This window comes from Sander vitreus, chromosome 10, assembly GCF_031162955.1.
Source record: "Sander vitreus isolate 19-12246 chromosome 10, sanVit1, whole genome shotgun sequence".
Taxonomy (NCBI): Eukaryota; Metazoa; Chordata; class Actinopteri; order Perciformes; family Percidae; genus Sander; species Sander vitreus.
The window spans coordinates 11,817,353-11,837,503 of NC_135864.1; the positions used below are offsets into that span (position 1 = coordinate 11,817,353).

The 20,151-nt window shown below is 41.4% G+C and overlaps 2 protein-coding genes across 4 annotated transcripts in view; one reads left to right on the top strand and one right to left on the bottom strand.

Annotated features, from left to right (window-relative positions):
• The window catches only part of med12 (mediator complex subunit 12), a 30,312-nt gene extending 14,004 nt beyond the window's left edge, over positions 1-16,308 (top strand). For 2 of the 3 annotated variants that reach the window (XM_078260249.1, XM_078260251.1), the window contains exons 20-43: positions 485-616; positions 978-1,205; positions 1,548-1,692; positions 2,011-2,131; positions 3,318-3,428; positions 3,523-3,636; positions 3,808-3,944; positions 4,540-4,719; positions 5,068-5,139; positions 5,228-5,388; positions 6,184-6,345; positions 6,548-6,749; positions 6,968-7,077; positions 7,223-7,358; positions 7,821-7,970; positions 8,378-8,743; positions 8,885-9,026; positions 9,657-9,871; positions 10,112-10,186; positions 13,389-13,618; positions 13,819-13,987; positions 14,398-14,694; positions 15,735-15,816; positions 15,923-16,308. In XM_078260249.1, coding sequence (XP_078116375.1) covers positions 485-616; positions 978-1,205; positions 1,548-1,692; positions 2,011-2,131; positions 3,318-3,428; positions 3,523-3,636; positions 3,808-3,944; positions 4,540-4,719; positions 5,068-5,139; positions 5,228-5,388; positions 6,184-6,345; positions 6,548-6,749; positions 6,968-7,077; positions 7,223-7,358; positions 7,821-7,970; positions 8,378-8,743; positions 8,885-9,026; positions 9,657-9,871; positions 10,112-10,186; positions 13,389-13,618; positions 13,819-13,987; positions 14,398-14,694; positions 15,735-15,816; positions 15,923-15,960 — 3,775 coding nt within the window. In that variant the 3' untranslated portion in view covers positions 15,961-16,308. The remainder of the gene's footprint in view (positions 1-484; positions 617-977; positions 1,206-1,547; positions 1,693-2,010; positions 2,132-3,317; positions 3,429-3,522; positions 3,637-3,807; positions 3,945-4,539; positions 4,720-5,067; positions 5,140-5,227; positions 5,389-6,183; positions 6,346-6,547; positions 6,750-6,967; positions 7,078-7,222; positions 7,359-7,820; positions 7,971-8,377; positions 8,744-8,884; positions 9,027-9,656; positions 9,872-10,111; positions 10,187-13,388; positions 13,619-13,818; positions 13,988-14,397; positions 14,695-15,734; positions 15,817-15,922) is intronic. The other variant, XM_078260250.1, reaches the window with a different exon arrangement.
• A 516-nt stretch (positions 16,309-16,824) lies between these two features.
• On the bottom strand, positions 16,825-20,113 carry mars2 (methionyl-tRNA synthetase 2, mitochondrial). Its single transcript, XM_078260252.1, has 3 exons — positions 19,522-20,113; positions 18,573-18,907; positions 16,825-18,057 (listed from the first exon to the last, which is right to left on the bottom strand). The coding sequence occupies exons 1-3, from the start codon at positions 19,805-19,807 to the stop codon at positions 16,885-16,887; spliced, it is 1,794 nt and encodes a 597-aa protein (XP_078116378.1). The 5' UTR covers positions 19,808-20,113; the 3' UTR covers positions 16,825-16,884.
• Between the last annotated feature and the right edge of the window lie 38 nt (positions 20,114-20,151).

Here is a 20,151-nt window from a genome sequence, read left to right on the forward strand (position 1 = left end):
GGATGTTTACCAGGGTAAAGAAGTGAGTTAGTCTTATAATTAAAGTAGTAAAAATGATGTTTTGGTGTTAACGGCAAATTAAAGAATTGTTGGTGGTTTGCTCTCTCTCAGCCTCATACTATTATCTTTAATGAGGATTTTTATTGTCACAGGATTGCTGACAGGGCACTTAGTTCCTGAGCGGAGTACCACTACGAGTTGTTTGTGATGCTGGTAATTTTAGCTAGTTCTACTGTTGCAATTGAATCTCATTTTGGATTAACGATAAAGACAGCTTATACAAAGCCTCTAATTAAAGTAAATGTAATTAAATATGAAAGTAACCGGTAGCTGGCTGTAGCTCCATACTTATACTACCTATCAGTCTTCTCATCGAACTCTCAACAAAAAGGCGAATAAGTGTTTCGCAAAATGTCTGTCTCTTCCTTTAAAGCATGTAGCTGAAGGAGTCTCAGTTGAATCATGTGTGTAAATGTGTTCTCAGGTTGCGCATCGTGGTGAAATCAGGTGTGAACCCGGCAGACTGTTCCTCTGCTGAGCGCTGTATCTTGGCCTACCTGTATGACCTCTACACCTCCTGCAGTCACCTCAAGAATAAGTTTGGCGAGATCTTCAGGTAGAAATAAATCTTTGCTTATTTGAAAATGAACGTTTTCCATTGCATTAACATAAATGCAGATTTAGCTCTGCTTCAGAACCTTTTTGGACTAATCCCTCAAGATTAGATGTCTATTCTCTGGACAAGGGAATGTGTCAAATAGTGAATCATACTAGAATCCTAACATTTATACACACTATACATTATTTATAATATTTGCAATCCCAGTGTCATTTTAGTTGCTTCTATCAATCAGGAAAAGCAAGCAGTTGTGTACAGTTAATTAACAATCACCGCATGTTATTTGTTGCCTGAGTTTCTTTTAAGTTATCAGTACCGACATTAACCCTTTATTCTCTCCTTGTGTGTTCCCTCTCAGTGAGTTCTGCTCCAAAGTGAAAAACTCCATCTACTGCAATATTGACCCTTCAGACTCCAACATGCTTTGGGATCCTGTGTTTATGATGGAAGCCATTGCCAACCCCTCGGCCCATAACTTCAACCACTCTATGGTGGGCAAGATCCTCAACGACAGCCCACCTAACCGCTACAGCTTTGTCTGTAATGTGCTCATGGATGTGTGCGTGGACCACAGAGACCCTGAGAGGTGTGTTCCCTTTTGTTATGATTATGTTGCATGTCGTCACCTTCCTAAAATAATGGCCTACGTCATTTTTTGACAAAATCATCTCCTCATGGTGCTGGCCACCTCTGGTAAAATTGCCTACATCCTCAGTTGAACAGGTCTTGTGATTCTACACCTTTAGTATAATGGCTTATGTCAAGCGTGTGACTTAGGCCGTTTTAGTTTTTTTGTGTTTTCTGAAAAACCTGAAAAAAATGACTTGGCCATTATTTTAGGAAGGTGACGATGTGTGTATAGCTCAGACTGCTTCAGTTTTTTACTCTTTGCCGGACTGCTGTTTCATATCATGTAACGTGCTTTCAGGGTAAACGATATTGGGATCCTTTGCGCAGAGCTGACGGCGTATTGTCGATCCCTGAGTGCTGAGTGGCTCGGCATCCTCAAGGCTCTCTGCTGCTCCTCTAACAATGGCAACTGTGGCTTCAATGACTTGCTGTGTAATGTAGATGTAAGTTGTGGTTTCATGACTCTTAAACTAGGCTAGGTTAATGGGTGTCGGCCATAGGAGCAATTATTGCACCTTTTCTCTATGAATTGTGGCTTTGACTTTTACCATTATTCACATGTAAACACTGGTTGAATATCAATTGCGTTGCATTTTTTTGGGAATAATAATGTCAGCCAAATGTGTTCCTACTTTATGCATCTGTCTGGCTTTCATTTAATTCTAATCCCATTCTAGTATTTAGAAATTCTCTGATTGCAGTAGCTTTTCTCATCTCACAGCATTACTTATAATGTTGATCTCTGTACTTGCATCCTTCAGGTTAGCGATTTGTCCTTCCATGATTCCCTGGCAACCTTCGTAGCCATTCTCATTGCTAGACAGTGCCTACTCCTAGAAGATCTGGTTCGCTGTGTGGCCATTCCTTCGCTCCTCAATGCAGGTAAGCCTTATTTAATCTCAAACGTGCTGCTATTGAAAATATATATATATTGTTAAATTAGTGTAAACTGGTTCCCAACCTTTTTTGTCTGATGTGCCCCTTCAGAAACACCACTCGTAATGTTTCAAATGTGTTGATTTGATTTGAGTTTAAGGGGATGTTATTTTACACTATTTATTATATAAAAGGGAGAATTGTTATTACAACTTCTTAATACAATTGAACTGCCAATTTTTACTGTTCAAACTTAACTGCTGGTTTGCTTACTATTTGTATGCACTCTCAAACAAATATTTCAAATTGTCTTATTGAGTCAAGGTAGATTATACATACAGTATACTGATGTGTCAATGCTCATTTCCATTTATATGAAATAATTATACAATTATTTTTGTGTACATTCACAGATATACAGCAGTTGATATAAAAGATAAGAGTTTTGAGAATAATTCTAAATAAGATTTCTAAATAATTAAATTAACTAAAAGTTCACAGAGACAACATAAATGTAAATATACTAAATTAAAAAGAGAGACATAAAATAAATCTAAGAGTAGGAACATTGCTTTCCTACCCTTATCTCCCCTCTTGGGCCGCGATCAGACAGAGAGCGTTTGCAGGTTACAAAACGCGAGGCCCAATGCGCTGCCTTTCTTGTTTAAGAAGGCCCGATTGTGTTTTTTGTTATTTCTCCTAGGCAACCATCCAATCACCCGTCCTCAGCCAACCGTTATTTTGCTGTGAAGTTAAATGACGCTTTCTGCTCTGAGTTGAAGTTTTTGCAACTCGAGGCGTTCATCCATATATAATCTTGCAACTCGAGGCGTTCATCCATGTATACTCTCACAGCCATCAGCCATTAGCCTTTCTATTAATGAGTGAGCAGTACATTGTAGCTTGGCTTGTAGGAAGGAATACCAGGCTGTATAATGCATTCCTTCTATCAGAGAGGAGAGTTAACGCAGCGTATTTGATCTGGATCCAAGAAGCCTCGGTGCATTTTGTGCACTTGCCAGAGAAGTGCTTCCCTCTCCCCACTGTTAATCTTTTTACTCCCAGCTTGGAGACAAAGCTCCATTCAGCCGTGCTGTTTGGTTGGGTTTGGCTCATGTTAGAACACAACTACACATGCCAAATGAAGAAAATCAACTCTAACCAATCCATATGTGTGTGAACTTTCCTTCAGCCTGCAGCGAGCAAGACTCTGAGCCAGGAGCCAGACTCACCTGCAGGATTCTGTTGCACCTTTTCAAGACGCCACAGCGCAACCCCGTCCCCCAAGATGGTGTGAAGTCAGGTAGTAAACACAGCCAGAACTCTTTTACCATTGTTTCAGTGTATTTTTGTTTCTGCTGGGTGAAAATTGTGTTACTGGTGTTTTGACTTTGCAGATAAATCTTCAGTTGGTATCCGGTCGTCTTGTGATCGCCACCTTCTTGCTGCTTCTCAGAACAGCATAGTTGTTGGAGCAGTATTTGCTGTCCTCAAAGCTGTCTTCATGCTGGGTAAGAATCTTTGCAGTCATTTCAATACGTTTAACCTGTCATACAAAAAGAATGGTTTAAAAAAATGACGATGATCACAAGAAGGTTAGGTGTTCTGCTTCATCTTAGTCTCAGTTACCTCATGTATAGGAAACACAGATATATTTAACTAGTCCCTCCATGTTGTTTTAGGTGACGCTGAGCTAAGAGGCTCAGGACTGTCACACCCTGCTGGCCTCGACGACATATCTGAGGGACGCAATGTCTCCATAGAAACGGCCAGCTTGGATGTATATGCAAAGTATGTTCTGAAGACGATCTGCCAGCAGGTGAGTTAAAATGAGTTGAATGATATGAAATCAACACACACAGTCAGTGTGAAATGAAGGAACTGAGATAACTTATTGATGTCTGAAACAACTGCGCAGAGCTATGCATGGATGCTTTCTTTTCATGTTCAGTATAATCAGCGATGTTGTCTTTCTGTCTTTTGTGGGAAGCACATGAACAAAGAAGTTTCTATTTTTGCTCACATTCACGCTCATATTTTTCTGAGCTACTTGTTAATGCAGTAAGCCAAATATGCATAAAAAGCATGAATGAGATCATTTTCTGCACCAGATGTCACTTATGCCACTTAGATATGAAGGCCAGAGAGAGAGCTGGCAGTAGCTCAGAGGGCCGGACATGCTCTGAGACCTCAAGCGACTTCAAACACATTTTCTGCCATTTGCAGTTCTATTCCTGAGAAATGCCCCTTGCCTTGTTTTCATCACTACCCACCCAACTTTAGTTTAGTTTTGCATGAGTTTATGATACTGGTACTTAAACTTAAGGATTACTGAAGTTATTGACTTCTGTCACATTTCCAACTCTGACATATTTTCCCTCTTCCCCTGCTTCCCCTCTTGTTTTGCCTTGCAGGAATGGGTAGGAGAGCGCTGCCTGAAGTCTCTGTCTGAGGACAGCAGTGCCCTCCAGGACCCGGTTCTGGTAAACATTCAGGCCCAGCGGCTGCTCCAGCTTATTTGCTACCCACATCGCCAACTGGACAGTGATGATGGTGACAACCCTCAGAGGCAGCGCATCAAACGCATCCTACAGGTCGAGAATACACAGACATTCACATAGTCTTTTTTAACTTCTGTCTCTCTGAAGATTCTTTGGGTCAAATAGTATATCCCACATGACTAGGTTTTAAGAACAAGTGGGTAAACCAGGTTGACCTTCTTTGATTATTCTCTCAAAAATAATAATAACTCGTCTGTAATCTGCTATTAAGTTGTCTCTCTTGACTCAGAGCTGCAAGGTTTGGCTGCCCTCTGCTGGCTATATCAGGGGTTAAGTAATGTATCACCAGTGTCATGAACTGTGCATACTCATAGCTGGCTTTTGTCAAGAAAAAATAAAAATGTATATGACTAACAGTATTATTTGTTTTGTCTTACATAGAACATGGACCAATGGACGATGAGACAGTCGTCCCTGGAGCTGCAGCTGATGATCAAACAGAGCACAAACAATGTAAGTTGCTGTTTTCAGTGCATCTACCCCTTTTTTTTATTGTCTTTGTCAAATTGATCTCAATGTTCCTCATTTTATTTTCCAATAGGAGCTCTACTCGCTCTTGGAGAACATAGCCAAGGCCACCATAGAGGTGTTTCAGAAATCAGCTGAGCTGAACAGTAACCCCTCAGGGAATGGAGCAGCGGCACAAGGTGGCTCCGCATCCAACAACAACAGCACCACCAGCAAGATGAAGCCAATTTTAAGGTTTGTACCTTTCGGTCTCCTTTTTAACGGCTTTTTCTCACACAGTTTTCTTTGCGTTGAATTTTGTAGGATGCAAACATGTACATTTATAATCTCCTACATCTTTAAGGCTCAAACGATAACGCTTTGGGCTTAAATAAACATTTCTTTATCTTTTTTTTTTGGTTTATACTTAGGCTGAGAAGACTGTGTGCGGGGTGGCTGTCGTTGCTCACAAGCGACCATGATTGTGAGCGACGACAGCCACCCCGCACACAGTCTTCTCAGCCTCCTGCCCTCTGGGAGAAGATATAGAAGCCTCAGTGCCCGCTCCACCAGACTAGCAAACAGCTTTACCCACCAGGCTGTCAGGAAACTGAACTCTCTCCCCTCTCTCTGCCCCCCCCCCCCCCCCCCCCAAAAAAACAAAAACAAACTCTGGACTCTGAAGTTGCTGCTGTTGCATTTTTTAACACCTTTCTGCACTACCAGACCACATCATATAACAATGTTTGCTGCTTGTGACATTCTTGTGTTTTTGTCTTGTGATCTTATCTTGTGATATTGTTGTCGTTTATTGTTTTATTGGTTTGTTTTAGCGTTAGAAAAAATGTCCCTATCTGTTGATCACTTTTTTTTTTAGTCTTGTGGTAGGAAAGTCTTATCTGTTATGCATTTTTTCTTCTTCACCGTGGGATGGTGAGAAACGAACTTTCGATTCCTCTGCATGTCTAGTATATGTGAAGAAATTGACAAATAAAGATGACTTGACTTGATGTAAAATCGAAAAATGTTTGTTTGCACTGTGTGTTGCAGCTCATCAGAGCGGTCAGGTGTGTGGCTGGTGGCTCCGCTGATAGCCAAGCTGCCCACCTCAGTTCAGGGCCACGTACTGAAGGCAGCAGGAGAGGAGCTGGAGAAAGGACAGCACCTGGGCTCTTCCTCGCGCAAGGAAAGGGACAGGCAGAAACAGAAAAGGTAAGTGGCATGTTTCTTCGAAACTGGAATAAATTAGATTTAATCTGGTCGTTCTACAAAGTGAAAATCCTTTTGCTAGCGTCTGACAAACTGCACAGCAGAATGGGCATTTTCATTTAATGCCACTCTTACGGTCTATGGAAACCATAGCCATCGGAACAAGATTTCTTCTTTTATTCAATTTAAATTCTTCCCTCTTCAGCATGTCTCTGCTGAGCCAGCAGCCATTCTTGTCTTTGGTGCTGACCTGCTTGAAGGGGCAGGATGAACAGAGGGAAGGCCTTCTCACCTCCCTCTACAGCCAAGTGCAGCAAATTGTTACCAACTGGAGAGAAGACCAGTACCAGGACGACTGCAAGGCAAAGCAAATGATGCATGAGGCTCTAAAACTTCGACTGAATCTTGTAAGAACTACTTGATCACCACAACCAGCTTTACAGCACGGCATCCCTGGCTATATACATTTATAAAGTTAAAATGACCCTTGTGGGTACAGGTTGTTCTTGTTTTTTTATCACCGAGACCCAGCACAATGTTGCGAATATTGTCTAAGTCTTATAATTAACTTCATGAACTGAGGCCCATTTCTGTTCTAACAGTATTTTTTACCTTTCCTAACAAGGTGGGTGGCATGTTTGACACGGTGCAGCGCAGCACCCAGCAGACCACTGAGTGGGCGGTACTACTTCTTGACATCATCAGCAGCGGCACAGTGGACATGCAGTCCAATAAGTGAGTGTTGACGAAATAGGAAACCCCATTCCACCTCAGTATTCCTCTAATTGGACACTTCCGTTATTATTTCTGAGCTGAAATGAAATGAGAAATTATCTGTCACTTAATCTGCCTAGCAACTATGTTTGCTTCTCTCCAACAGTGAGCTCTTCACAACAGTGTTGGACATGTTAAGTGTCCTGATTAACGGCACACTGGCTGCTGACATGTCCAGTATCTCTCAGGGCAGCATGGAGGAGAATAAGAGAGCCTATATGAACCTGGTCAAGAAGCTCAGGGTAAGAACAGCACACCTTTCTCACCAATAGCCAGGGTGTCTGAAGATGTGCTCCTACTTTTAAGATCTAGTATTTCCCTGTATTTCACATTAAAGTTTTCAACTTGGTTTTGTTGGTTTTAAGTCTAGGCCCATTAGCTTTTTATTCTTTCTTTTTTTAAAGTAAGAAAGGTGCACCTCAAAAAGCCTGTGCTTAGGCTAAAAATGTGACCGACCACGACAGTATCAGGGTAACAAAATAAAGTGATAGCACTGTCACCTAGTGTGCAAAAAAGATTTTACACTTACATAAAGAAATAGTCATGGTTTATTTTAACTAAATCTGTCTTGATTAGCTGATTACTTTGCACGCAAGCAAATATTTTGAATAATGTCCTCTAATAATGTAGAATTGAGGCAAAAACTTCACTGGGTCCTTTCATTAACATTTCATTATCACCGTGTACCCATTTGATTTCCACAGAAAGAGCTTGGGGATCGGCAATCAGAAAGTTTGGAAAAGGTTCGACAGCTTCTGCCGCTGCCCAAGCAAACCCGCGATGTCATAACCTGTGAACCCCAGGGCTCACTAATAGACACAAAGGGTAACAAGATTGCTGGATTTGAGAAGGAGGTACGTCGTTTTCTAACCCGCTGATGTAACTTGCAAAGTTACACACATTTCATTATGATCCGTATCACAGAGTCAAACTGGGATGTTATTCGTCTAGTAGAAGAATACTCGAACTGGATCTTCAAAATCGGATACACAAAATAAAGAAGTTTACACTGTACCAAAATATAAAGTAATTGAGTGGGAGAAAAATAATGCAGCTTGTAAAGAGACATTATTAAGCTACAGGAAAACCGTAACTTCTGTTTCTCTCGTTCAAGGGTAGACAAACAATATGCAATAAACCATCACCAGTATTATAGGTTGTTTGCGGTTAGGATTTTTCTTTTCATTAACAAACAGGAAAAACATTATCTATACATGCTGATGTTGAGTTAAAAATGAGTTCTGTGTCTCTTTGCCATCAGGGCCTTCAAGTTTCAACCAAACAGAAGATTTCTCCCTGGGATGTCTTTGAGGGTCTCAAACACTCCGCCCCTCTGTCTTGGGGCTGGTTCGGTACAGTGCGCGTAGACCGCAAGGTCACCAAATTCGAGGAGCAGCAGCGTTTTCTGCTCTACCACACCCACCTGAAGCCCAAACCTCGCAGCTATTATCTAGAGCCGCTCCCCCTGCCCCCTGAAGAGGAGGAGCCCCTGACACCCGTCTCCCAGGAACCAGAGAAGAAGATGATGGAGGCAGTGAAGCCAGAAAAGAGTGTGCCAGCTGTGCCCTCTGAGTCAAACAAGAAGAAAACCAACAAGAAGAAGAAAACTCCGACGGCCAAGACAGAGGTCAGTTATTTCTATAATTTATGATTTTAGAAAAATTTCAAGTTCAAAGTTCACTGACAAGCATTCTTTATATGTTTGTTTCCTGGACATAAATCCGATTTTTTTTTTTTAACGTTATAAATGTCCCCTTCTTCTCACTAGGACTATGTGAACCGTACACCCAGCGGTGTGACCTATGGGACTAATATGCCACCTGAGCTGATGCAGAACCACCCATATGGCAGGCTACCTTACAGCCAGCAGACCATGAGCATGTACACACAGAACCAACCTCTACCTCCAGGTCAGTTCATGGCATATTCTCTCATCATTATCGTCTTCGTCAGTAGCAGAACTCATCAAGAGCTTTGCTATGGTTGGAACAACAAAATACCATCTGGGATTGTGGTTAGGCCTGTAACAATTACTACATAATTGTCTAATTATTTTTTTTTTTTTTACATGATCGCGGTTTCTTTGTTTAATCGCTATTAATTGCTAACATTAGCTAAGGTCTTAAAGCGTATTTGTTGATTTTGTTTAGATATGCCATATTGTAAATATATAAGTGATTATTGGTTGGACTATATTTTTGTATTAATACATGAACACACGTTCATGGCAACAAACACACAAGGGGGGATACAGTTAGAAAAAAAAAAGTATGATAATAAAGAGGAGTGTTTTACTTTATAGGCTGTGTATTTGTGTTACTACATTATGTGGGTCACATAACGGTGATATATGACAAAAGATGTATCCTGGCATTCATTGAAAACATTAATTAAAAAAATAAAAAATAGTTTTTTTTAAATTTCACTGAAAGAGACCATTATATTGTTAATTACAATTCTTTCTGAATCAAATAATTGTACAGCAAAATGTGGAACTGTTACAGCTCTAATTGTGGTTTACATCATTTGTTTTTCCACAGGAGGTCCGGGTTTAGAACCTCCATACAGACCTGCCCGCAACCCACAGATGAACAAAATGATGCCCACCCGGCCCAACTACCCAGGCATGATGCCCGGTATGCAGGGAAGCATGCCTGGCATGATGGGAATGGACAAGCAATACCCAATGGGTTATAAGCCCCAGCCTACCATGCCACAGGGCCAGATACTGCGGCAGCAGCTACAGGTCAGACTGGTGAGTCAGTCTGCACTGACAGGTCAAGCTACCCCTTTTAGCCAGGTAGAATTGACCAAAAGCAGTAGTTAGTAAAATGAAGCAGAATTAGGATAGTTGATTATCTGTTTGATTGCTGCTTAAATTCAGTTTTTAAGTCTAATGAATGAAGAATTATATGGTTGTTTTAAAATCTTCTTCTACTCCTGGTAGAGGACATTGAATCTTTGCTGTTTGCTGACCTGTTGTTTCTCTTTTCAGAATCAGAGCATGATGGGGCAGCAGATTAGACAAATAACACCTAACCAACCATATACTTCAATGCAGGCATCTCAGGTATGTCTATTTTTGAGGTTTTGTTTTGCTAAGAAATGCATTTTTCACCCAACACCTTTATTCATACACACTAATTCTGAAGAATTTTAAAAAGCTAACAGAAGTCCGTTCACCATGCCACCATTTTCTTTTAGATTATTTTCTGAATGTTCGCCATCCATACAGAAATACCTTAACTTTATATGTTCACACATGTGCACTTACCTGAGGCCTGTACTTGGCGTTAACGAGGTAACTTCAGGTTCAACCCAGGGTTTTGTGTATCACGACGGTGGATCACTTGTTACCGGGTTAAATCGCCTTGGTAACTTATGCCGAACACCTAACCTGCTCGGGAGTAAACCTGTTTGAGTCGTGATTCACTCTGATCTTTAACCCGAGTCTTTAAATTGACTCACGAATCGCGAGTCTCTAGTATCATTAACCCGGTTCAGTTGAGTCCTACTACAATTCAATCTAAAATGATAACAGTGCCACACACAAACCTCTTGCAACATTAGCTTCTACTATTCCTAGCCATCTTAGCTGCAAAAAGCTTTATAACTTACAATTTCGTAGGCAACAGGCCTGAGTGAGCAGAGAGACAGTCCCGACCTGCAGACTCAGAGCTGGAAGCTCACAGACCATGGGATTCACTCGAGAACTGAGTTGTCGATGACTTGTGAGTTGTCGCGCGAATCAGCTGGCTATATGAGTGGAACTGATTCAGACGAGCGAGTGAAGTCTCTCCTTGAGCTCAGAGTAAAGCAAATCCACAACAAAAGCCATTCTTTCACTTCTGGAGTGTATAAATGTAGTATATTAAAATGCAGTTAGGGCGAGCAGACAGTCCGTAAGCTCACCTCGCCGATAACTCATGTTTTTTTTTTTTTTGTCTTCAAAAAACTTTATTATTCAAGTACAGATACACATACACATTGAAAACATTAAATGCATACATAGACATGAAAAAGGGGCGCGTGGAATTTACATTAAAGAGGTTGTAAGTCATTGTGAATGTTCAGAGTCCGGATGGCTTTCTTATTTGTCAGTCCTATTAAAGTTTCAAAATATAATTTCATGTCATTTTTAAATGAATATTCGGTTTTCTTTCAGGCCATTTACATTTATGGATATAACGTTTTCCAAATAAAATTAAAAGATTCTAAATGAAAACTAAATGGCATTTTATCCAAATCAAAAGCTCGTCTTGGATGTAGCATACAATACTGACTCAAGTGACTCGCACAACCCGGATCACTTCAGTGAGTGACTCAGAAAAACCCGAATCCTTAAAAGCAATCGAGTTTGCCAGGCCTACTCGGGAGCAGGTTATGTTGGAGATTAGAGATCAACCGGTGTAAAAGCACCGCCTACTGACCAATCAATACTCGATTGATAACGGCGTCACTGTTCTTAGAAGATCAGGCGGAGCTCGGTGCGCGGAGAGAGAGAGGTGCGCTCATAAAAGTTAAAACATTTAGAGACGGACAACCCCGTTAACATTTCCTGATGGGTATTTTTATGAAAGATATAGATTTTCAGCGGAGGGAATTATGTATAGGCTATTTGAATCGGTTTGAATTATGTTTTTATATATGTATTTGCTCTCAGGGTTGCAACTGAAATAATAGGCTACAGCAACGACAGTTTATGGAAAGCACAAGTGTAATTATGGTCAGATCTTGTGCCTGACTGATGGGGAAGTGCTAGAGACTCTTTGCAAACACGTGACCACGACCACGTGACGATCCCATGACGGACGGCAGAATCACCGGAAGCACAAGCTAAACAGTGTAGTAGACGAGCGGAAAGTTTCATTAGTTTCTTATTCTTTATGGATTCTTCTATTGAACAACAAGGTGTCGTGCCGTTATCGGTCGAGTTAGGGCATCTGGTAGGTGCTTACAAAGAGCGGTATTTGGAGAAGTTGGAGATAGCAGGATTGGATACCGACCCTTACCTTCTTCCTCCTTCCGTTTTCACGGACCTCATTAAATCACCGAGTCTGCCCGACTTCAGTACACACGATCTGTACCACTATGTGGTAAACGGGGTATCCCCATATACTGGTGCTGATCTCAAAGCTTTTAAAAGTCTGGATCCTTACCAGTTTTTTGTAGCTGGCTGGGTTACAGGTACGCGATGCTGCGCTAACGGCGGGGGGAGGTACCTCATAATGGCAAAGATAAGATATCAATCTAGGGTTTATTTTGTATTAACATCTATTCTTTACTTAAGTAAATATTTATATAACACGTAACCTATGTTTTTAGAGGACATGGTCGGTCGTGGCTACCCACATACCGTTGTTCACTGGGTGTGCCAATGCAACTTGATGCCTGAACGCATCCCAGCTCTGTGTGCAGTCATTAATTGTCTATCACTCGTTACTCCATGCAGTAAATTACAGAGTGTCTATGATCAGTAGTAACCACACATACTTGTAACATCTAGCCATCTTCTTATCTGTGATTATATTCGCTGTGTAGCCTATGATGTAGCCGATGAAAGTTATGTGGTTCATCATCGGGTTGATCTGTTAGCTAGCTGGTTGAGGATACTTTTATTATTATTTATCAGTCATTTAAAACAGAAAGGCAATACACATGCTTGTGTTGGTGAGGAATACTCTGCAGACTGTGTACGTGAGAACACGAACAAACACGTACTAGTTTGGCTTGCCGTCCGTCTACAGCATAGCTCTTCCGCCGTCCGTAATGGCGTTCATAATTGGCGTGAGTAGAGCTTGACGCCACGTGTAAAGGGTCTATGATAAGCGTTGTATGCATTTACATTTTTTTTTGCCAGCTTTCCTTCCTGGGTTAGGAAGCAGCAACTGTATTGCTTTTTGCCTGTAAAACCGCGTCTGTGTTCTTCATATTTGTGTAGAATTTTGCTTTTCTTATGTAAAATATGTGGCTCTGGTAGATGTTTGCAATTGGTCTCTTTTATGTGAACGGGCGCGTCGCTGGATTGGGAAACCGTGGGTTGATTGAACTAGTTTTTAACCACCGTCCTGACACAGCTTATGCGGGACCGCGGTTGTTAGGTGAAGCCAGGTAACTGAAATAAATCCAGGGCATGTTGATCTTGATTCGTAGTACAGGCTTTCTGGCTTGTTTGGGTTCACTACATAAATAATCCTGACACTATCAATAAATCAAGAATAGTCTCCTTCTCTGTCTTTGTTTTAATGATAACATTGTCTCTGTTTGTTTAGAACATATCTCAGGGCTATACCACATACGGATCACACATGGGGATGCAGCAGCATCCGTCCCAAGGTGGTGGTATAGTTCCCTCCTCCTACGGGAACCAAAACTTCCAGGGCACCCATCCTGGAGCCAACCCGGCTGTGGTAGATCCTCTTAGGCAAATGCAGCAAAGGCCCAGTGGTTATGTTCACCAACAGGCTCCAGGCTACGCACACAATATGCAGAATACACAGAGGTCAGTATCGTGTAGCAAGGAAGGCTGCTGCTTTGTTAGCTGCTTAGTAGCACTTAAAAGTCCAATTGCAGAATGATCGACCTTCTCATAACAGTTACTGTGTTTGAGTTTACATTACAAAGGTTTTGTCATTGATTTCATGTAAACTATAAAAAAAAAATTGCTAACCATACGTCTTCTTCCTGTCCTGTAAACCTCAGGTTTGCCCACCAGCCTCTCCAGCAGAATCCCATCATGCATGGTCTCAGTCACATGGGAGGCCAGGGTGTCCATCCAGGCTTGAGGCCCAACCAGATGTTGGCAGAACAGCAGCAGCAACAGGCAGCACAGCAACAGCAGCAGCAGTACCTCAGACAACAAGCACTCAGAGTATGTTACTCGACCATCATTAGCTTATCCAGGTCTATGTTTTGGCTGAGTTTATTTTTTTTTAGGGCATTTTCGGCCTTTATTTTGACAGGACAGCTGAAGGCATGAAAGGGGAAAGAGAGGGGGGAATGACATGCAGCAAAGGGCCGCAGGTCGGAGTCGAACCCGGGCCCGCTGCGTCGAGGAGTAAACCTATATATGGGCGCCCCCTCTACCAACTGAGCTATCCGGGCGCCCAAGTTTATTTAATTTTGAGTAACTTGCAAAGTGGAATAGGGGGCTGTTTGTGTACACTTTTTAAATTGTGTAAAACTGAAGCTACCCAGTGTTTTCCAATAGAAATTCATTTTTTAACAGTGCTTTACCAAAGGTACAAAACGAAAAAAACACCAACCATTATTTCTTTCCAGGCCCAACAAGTTCAACAACAACAGCAACAACAACAGCAGCAGCAGCAGCAGCAACAGCAACAACAGCAACAGCAACAACAGCAACAACAGCAGCAGCAACAGCAGCAACAGCAGCAGCAGCAGCAGCAACAACAACAGCAGCAGCAGCAGCAACAGGTCCAGCCCCAGCAGGTTCCTCCTCAACAGCAAGTTCCACAGCAACAACAGCAACAGCAGCAGGTGTCAGCGGTGCCACCACCAGGCCAGCAACAGAATCAGGGCCTGGGCATGCAGCCACTGCCCCCCCAGCAACCCATGGTAGGTCTAATCTAGGTGACAGGGGGCCTAGGGCTGGGTATCGTTACTATGACTTTGATACTGGTTTCTAAACTTGAAATTTTCAACTACCAATTTCATAAAACAAAGAAATTACAACGTTACACATTACAGCACAAATCTTATTTATTTTTAGGCTTCTACTACGTAAGCCCCGTCTCTGTTCCTAATGTGGAGTTTTTCCTGCCTGCCTCTACGATGTGTAACACTTAAACACAAGCATTATTAGATCTTGGTAGAAGCATGCTGCATGCTTATTGGCTCACTGACGCTAATGAGATATTCCTCCTTAGGAATTGAAATTGGGTATTGAATGACGAGGCATTTCTTAATACTCAATACTTTAGAGTCAATTCGGTCGGTGCCTAAAAAGTATTTTATTCAGTACCGGATTTCTATCTGCCAGTGTTATTATAAAAATGTTAATATATGCTTTGCATTCAAATATAAGTATAAGCTAGTAGTTTTGCATGGTTAGCCAATTAACAACCAATGTGTGTATACATCACTGTGTACCTTTTTGTTTGTTTGTTTTTTTTAGCTTTAGTTTCTCATGTCCAGGGAGCCACCAGTTGCCATTTATTTTAGTACTTTATAAAAATCGACTTGCAGAGATTTGAAAGTTGAACAAAAAATGCATTTAGTTACAGTCATTGACTGTATTGGGATACTTTTTATGCTCCCTGTTAGAGCATCCAAGACATTTTGACAGAGAAATAAAACGGCGACTTTAAAAATAAATAAATAAATAATAAAAAGTCATCATATATACCTTGTAAATGAGATCCTATTGGTAGTTAACTCTTAAAATTGCAGACATTGTTGCCATTAGAGGTTTGGTGAAAACTTTGCAAGTGAATTCTCATAGCGTGCTAAAATAAATGAACCTCATTGGCCACCTAAAATGTCAGGAATAAATCTAAAAACTTGGTATGCATATATATATAACTATAACATAAACTAGTAGGTAATGGGATAAAACATCAGAAATTGGTATAACGATGTGTGTATCTCTATTTTAGTTTCCACGACAGGGAATGCAGCAGACTCAACAGCAGCAGCAGACTGCAGCTCTGGTCAGACAGCTGCAACAGCAACTTTCAAGTGAGTCAGAATCTCTCCCCCTCATTTATGTGTTGTCATTGTTTCCATCTCTGTGTAATGGTGAACAAATTTCATGTTTATAATGAAACTTTCCTCCTCTTTTCAGATACACAACCAGGACAGAGCACCAATTCATATTATTGATCGTGCTTGTTTATATTAGTGTTTGAAGAATAGGCCCTCATTATGTGGGGAGGCCCAGCTCTGTAGATTGGCAGATGAATGTGTCCAGTCCCATGTAGGCTGTTCAAGGCACAAAAGGACCACCAAACCAGTGAGGCAACGATCAGAAAATATCTTGACTTAAGTTGTGTAATTATGGATTATCAAATGAGGGATACTGCTCTGAAGTAAACAGGTAATGGTTAATAATGGAAACGTCTATGTAAAAAAAGTACAAGAAATTATAAGAATAATGCAATTTTTTATTTTATTTCAATTTGTACAATTTTTTCAGTTTCGTGTATTTCTCATTAAAAAATCATGTCAGTTTTTATGTCTTGTAATTGTGTTGGCTGCCTGTATACTGTATTTAAAAACTGTCAATGAAATCTTTCATGATCAAGTGATAGCGCAAATCCTTTGATCCCCAAACAAGGCTGCTGTCATGCAAAAGAAATCCCTAACATCAGCTTCAAGTGGCATGGTCAAAGTCTCCTAATGCTAAGTTATAGTTGCTTGTGTTTTGAGTAACTTTTACATCTTCTGTTGAGATGTGATTGACATTTTTCCTCAGACAAATTATTGTAGCGATAAAACAACTTTTACACTTGTACTTTCAGTCTGTCTCAATTTAGCATGGTATTACTGACTGTCTGCAACCTTACTACAATAGGCCTTTTTCAATGCAGACATTTTGACTTGACTTTATAAGAAAAAGCACAGGTGTTACAAATAACATTAATGACACCCTGACAGTTTACAGCAAAACTAACAGAGTGAAAAAGATGTCAATGAAGCACAGTCGGAACACCTCACAGCGCGAAAAGATTAAGAGAAAACAGCAACAGGAGTTTTATGTCTTTATTGCTTGAATCAGTGTACAGGAAACAAAAAAACTTCCTCATTTCAATGTTCTGCCTTTTTTGTTTTCTTAGGTTTTTGTTTATCTATATTCTGACTTTCCAAGCGACTAAAAAGCACTCCAGAGTCTGATCCTAGCGCTCTCCCTTCAAAGGGACAGTCCATTCCTTTATACCTTGACAGGAAGTTCACATCCGCCCAGCTCCTCTCGTCTGGTTGCACCCCGAGTCTGGACAGCAGCTTGTTAGAAAGCTCTGGCACTATTGGCTGGAGGAGTGTGCCATAAATTCTCAGGCATTCAAGGGAGACATGTATGATTGTGTCTAGCCAGTGCTGGTCTTTACTGTCCCTCCTATCCAGCTTCCAAGGTGCATGGCGCTGAACAAACCCATTGGTCTGCCTCACACAGGCACTGATGGCCTCCAGAGCTTTGTATACACGCATGCTTTCATAGTGCTGCTCCACCACAGCAGGGAGGTTTTTCACAGCATCCAACATGTGGTAGTCTTCAACCACAGCCCTGCCTCCCTGTTGACTTGGCAAGGACTGAGGGCAGAAAAAGGGGTAGACCTGAGCTGGGTTAAGAGCTGGAGCGGTGCAGCGATTCAGCAGACCACCCAGAGAGTCAGCAAGCTCTGCATTGAGCAGCTTAATAACTTTGTTGTCTGTGTAATCACTGTCTGAGTCTGGGACACCCTGACGCAGAAGAAAGTACCTCATACCTTCAGTTGTGAAGATCTGTGAGCGTTCAAGAGGATCCACCACATTACCCAAACTTTTAGACATCTTCTTTCCTCCTACTGTCCAGTGAGAGTGCACATATATCGTCTGTGGCAGCGGCAGTCCAGCTCCTAGAAGAAAAGCTGGCCAGTAGACGGCGTGAAATTTTAAGATGTCCTTTCCGACAATGTGGTGGGCCACGTTCCACCATTGGCTGTGTTTATCTGGATAGCCAGCTACTGTAAGGTAGTTCACCAGAGCATCTAGCCACACATAGATGGTTTGTTCAGCATCACCCGGGACTGGGATGCCCCACTGAAGGCGGCTTCTCTGGCGGGAGACTGACAGGTCAGGAAGGTCCTCCTGCAGCCACTGGAGGACAGCCTGGTAGAAACGCTCAGGCTGTATGGCCCCGGGATTTCCTCCGAGCCAGTTGAGCAGCTGAGACCGAAACGCAGACAGACGGAACATGTAGTTCTCTTCTTTCATCCACTCCACCTGCGAAATAGTGGATATTTAATTGAACTTATGTCGACAAAGTATAACTGCACAAGCTGTGTAGGGTTGATGCTTCAAGGAATAGCGTCACATTTTGGAAAGAACTCTTATTTTCTTGCCAAGAGTTACTGTAGGTGATATGATCAAAACCATCTTAATTAGTGAGTTTTAGAGGTGCTGGTCGGCAGATTTAAGCTTTGGACAGAGCCAGGCTAGTTATAAAGTTAAGGAACTTGAGAGGCGGATTAAAAACAAGACTGCTCAAAATCGTGGCATCAGAGTGAGATATCTTGAGTTTTAGTCCCTAAAAACAAAATGACACTACATTCTACGTTTTGCGACTCAATGACACCTTTTTGTTACTCTTTCTGCCATGTAAACAACCATGTCTTTCCAACCCCATGCCACCATTCTGTTATAAATTGTTAATCTTAAAATTATGTAACCCTGACAACCGACCTAAGTGGGTAAAATCAGTGGAGTAAAGTTTGCACTCATTCAATTGATTTAATTACCTTGTGGCCACTCTCCAGGGATACTTTGATCTCCTTCCCTGATGAGTCCCAAGCATCGCCCACCTGCAATGCCGTTAGGAAGCTTTCATCTTGGGTGGAGTACCAGCCTTCATAACTTCCCTTGTAGATGAGCCCTTTGTTGCAGAGCACTGACCAGAAATGCTTTACAGCCTGACAGTGTGCCTGCTCAGTGGTTCTTATGTAGTCTGTATATGATATGTTGCAGCTGTTGAAGAGATGTTTGAATCTCTCAGATACATCAGTGCAGAAAGTCAGGGGATCTTTTCCTGCAACTTCAGCAGCTTGTTGGATTTTCAAGCCATGTTCATCTGTGCCTGAAATGCAAAATAATAGGGTGTATTATAATTATTATTATCCAAATTTCCCAGACCCCAAGACCTTCAAATTGCCGGTTTTGTCCGACCAACAGTCCCAAAGCCAAAAGGTATTGAATATACAATGATATAAGACAGAAAAAATGTCATATTTGACAAGCTGGAACCAGCAACTACTGTCATCACTTTTATTAGGAATGCTATATTTACATGCATGATATATATGTGCACAGATGTCTAGTATAAGCTTTAAGATGACTATAATGTAAAGGAGGAAAAACCTCAGTTCCTAGACTGTGGAAACCACTTGCAACCAATAACCAGAACATGCATACAGTTTTTATTGTAACTTTCCTTAACTGAATATGAAGTCCAATAGCATGCTCTGACAGGTGTTTTTAAAGGGGCATTAAGTGTATCCACAGTGTACTGATTACTACAAAGGACAATGGTTAATTAGATAATTCTGTCCGTCTATGAAGTAAAGAGGGACTTTTGTGCCATACGATTCACTGGTTGTTATGACATTTCAGGTTCAAACTTAAAATGTGTTGTTTCTCGTTTTTGTGGGATTGTAACTGAACTTTGTATATTTTGGTTAATGGAGGATTTACCTGTTGCAAACTTTGAGTTGAAGCCCTGAAGTAGCTTGTACCTGTGTAAGCAGTCAGCAATCACAGCTGAATACAAGTGTCCTAAATGAGGAGAAGCATTGACATAGAAGATGGGAGTGGTAATGTAGTAACTCCTGTCTTCTTTGCAGAAATGGGTGCTCGCGTTTCTTAACACAGCAATCCTCTGATGACTCGATAAAGCTGAAATTGGAGAGAAAAATGAGCTTTGTTGCAGTCTGTGAACAGCCTTACAGCTTCTGGTGACAAACAGAAAAGGGGTCCTCATCCTTGGATAGCAGGCGATGCCCACAAGAACACAACTAGCTAAACGATATTAGTCCAGGGAGTGCAGTAATGATTAGGTAAGTACTGTCATTTAGCTAGCTAAAATATTGAGTTTCCGCACACACAAATAAAAGCAGAGAAACGCAGTTACTATCGCAAAATACTGGAAGAGCTTAGAGTTATCCTGTTATATGTTTTCCATTAAATTGGCAAGAACCATTGAATTGTGAGCTTCATTCCTTCATCCAGCAGCACATGAGTTTTTGTCGCTTGTCAAGGTTAGCTCTTGTTCTTCCGGTTTCTATAAACGTGTCCAATCAAAATGCTGCATATAGTGCAACGAAC

Bases quoted from the DNA above. Each gene is read 5' to 3' on its own strand.
- mars2 (XM_078260252.1), bottom strand. From the start codon at position 19,807: ATGAGGACCCCTTTTCTGTTTGTCACCAGAAGCTGTAAGGCTGTTCAC. The intron at 18,908-19,521 runs GTAAATCCTCCA...TTTGCATTTCAG, and splicing joins CAACTCAAAGTTTGCAACAG to GCACAGATGAACATGGCTTG. The intron at 18,058-18,572 runs GTAATTAAATCA...ACTATTTCGCAG, and splicing joins CCCTGGAGAGTGGCCACAAG to GTGGAGTGGATGAAAGAAGA.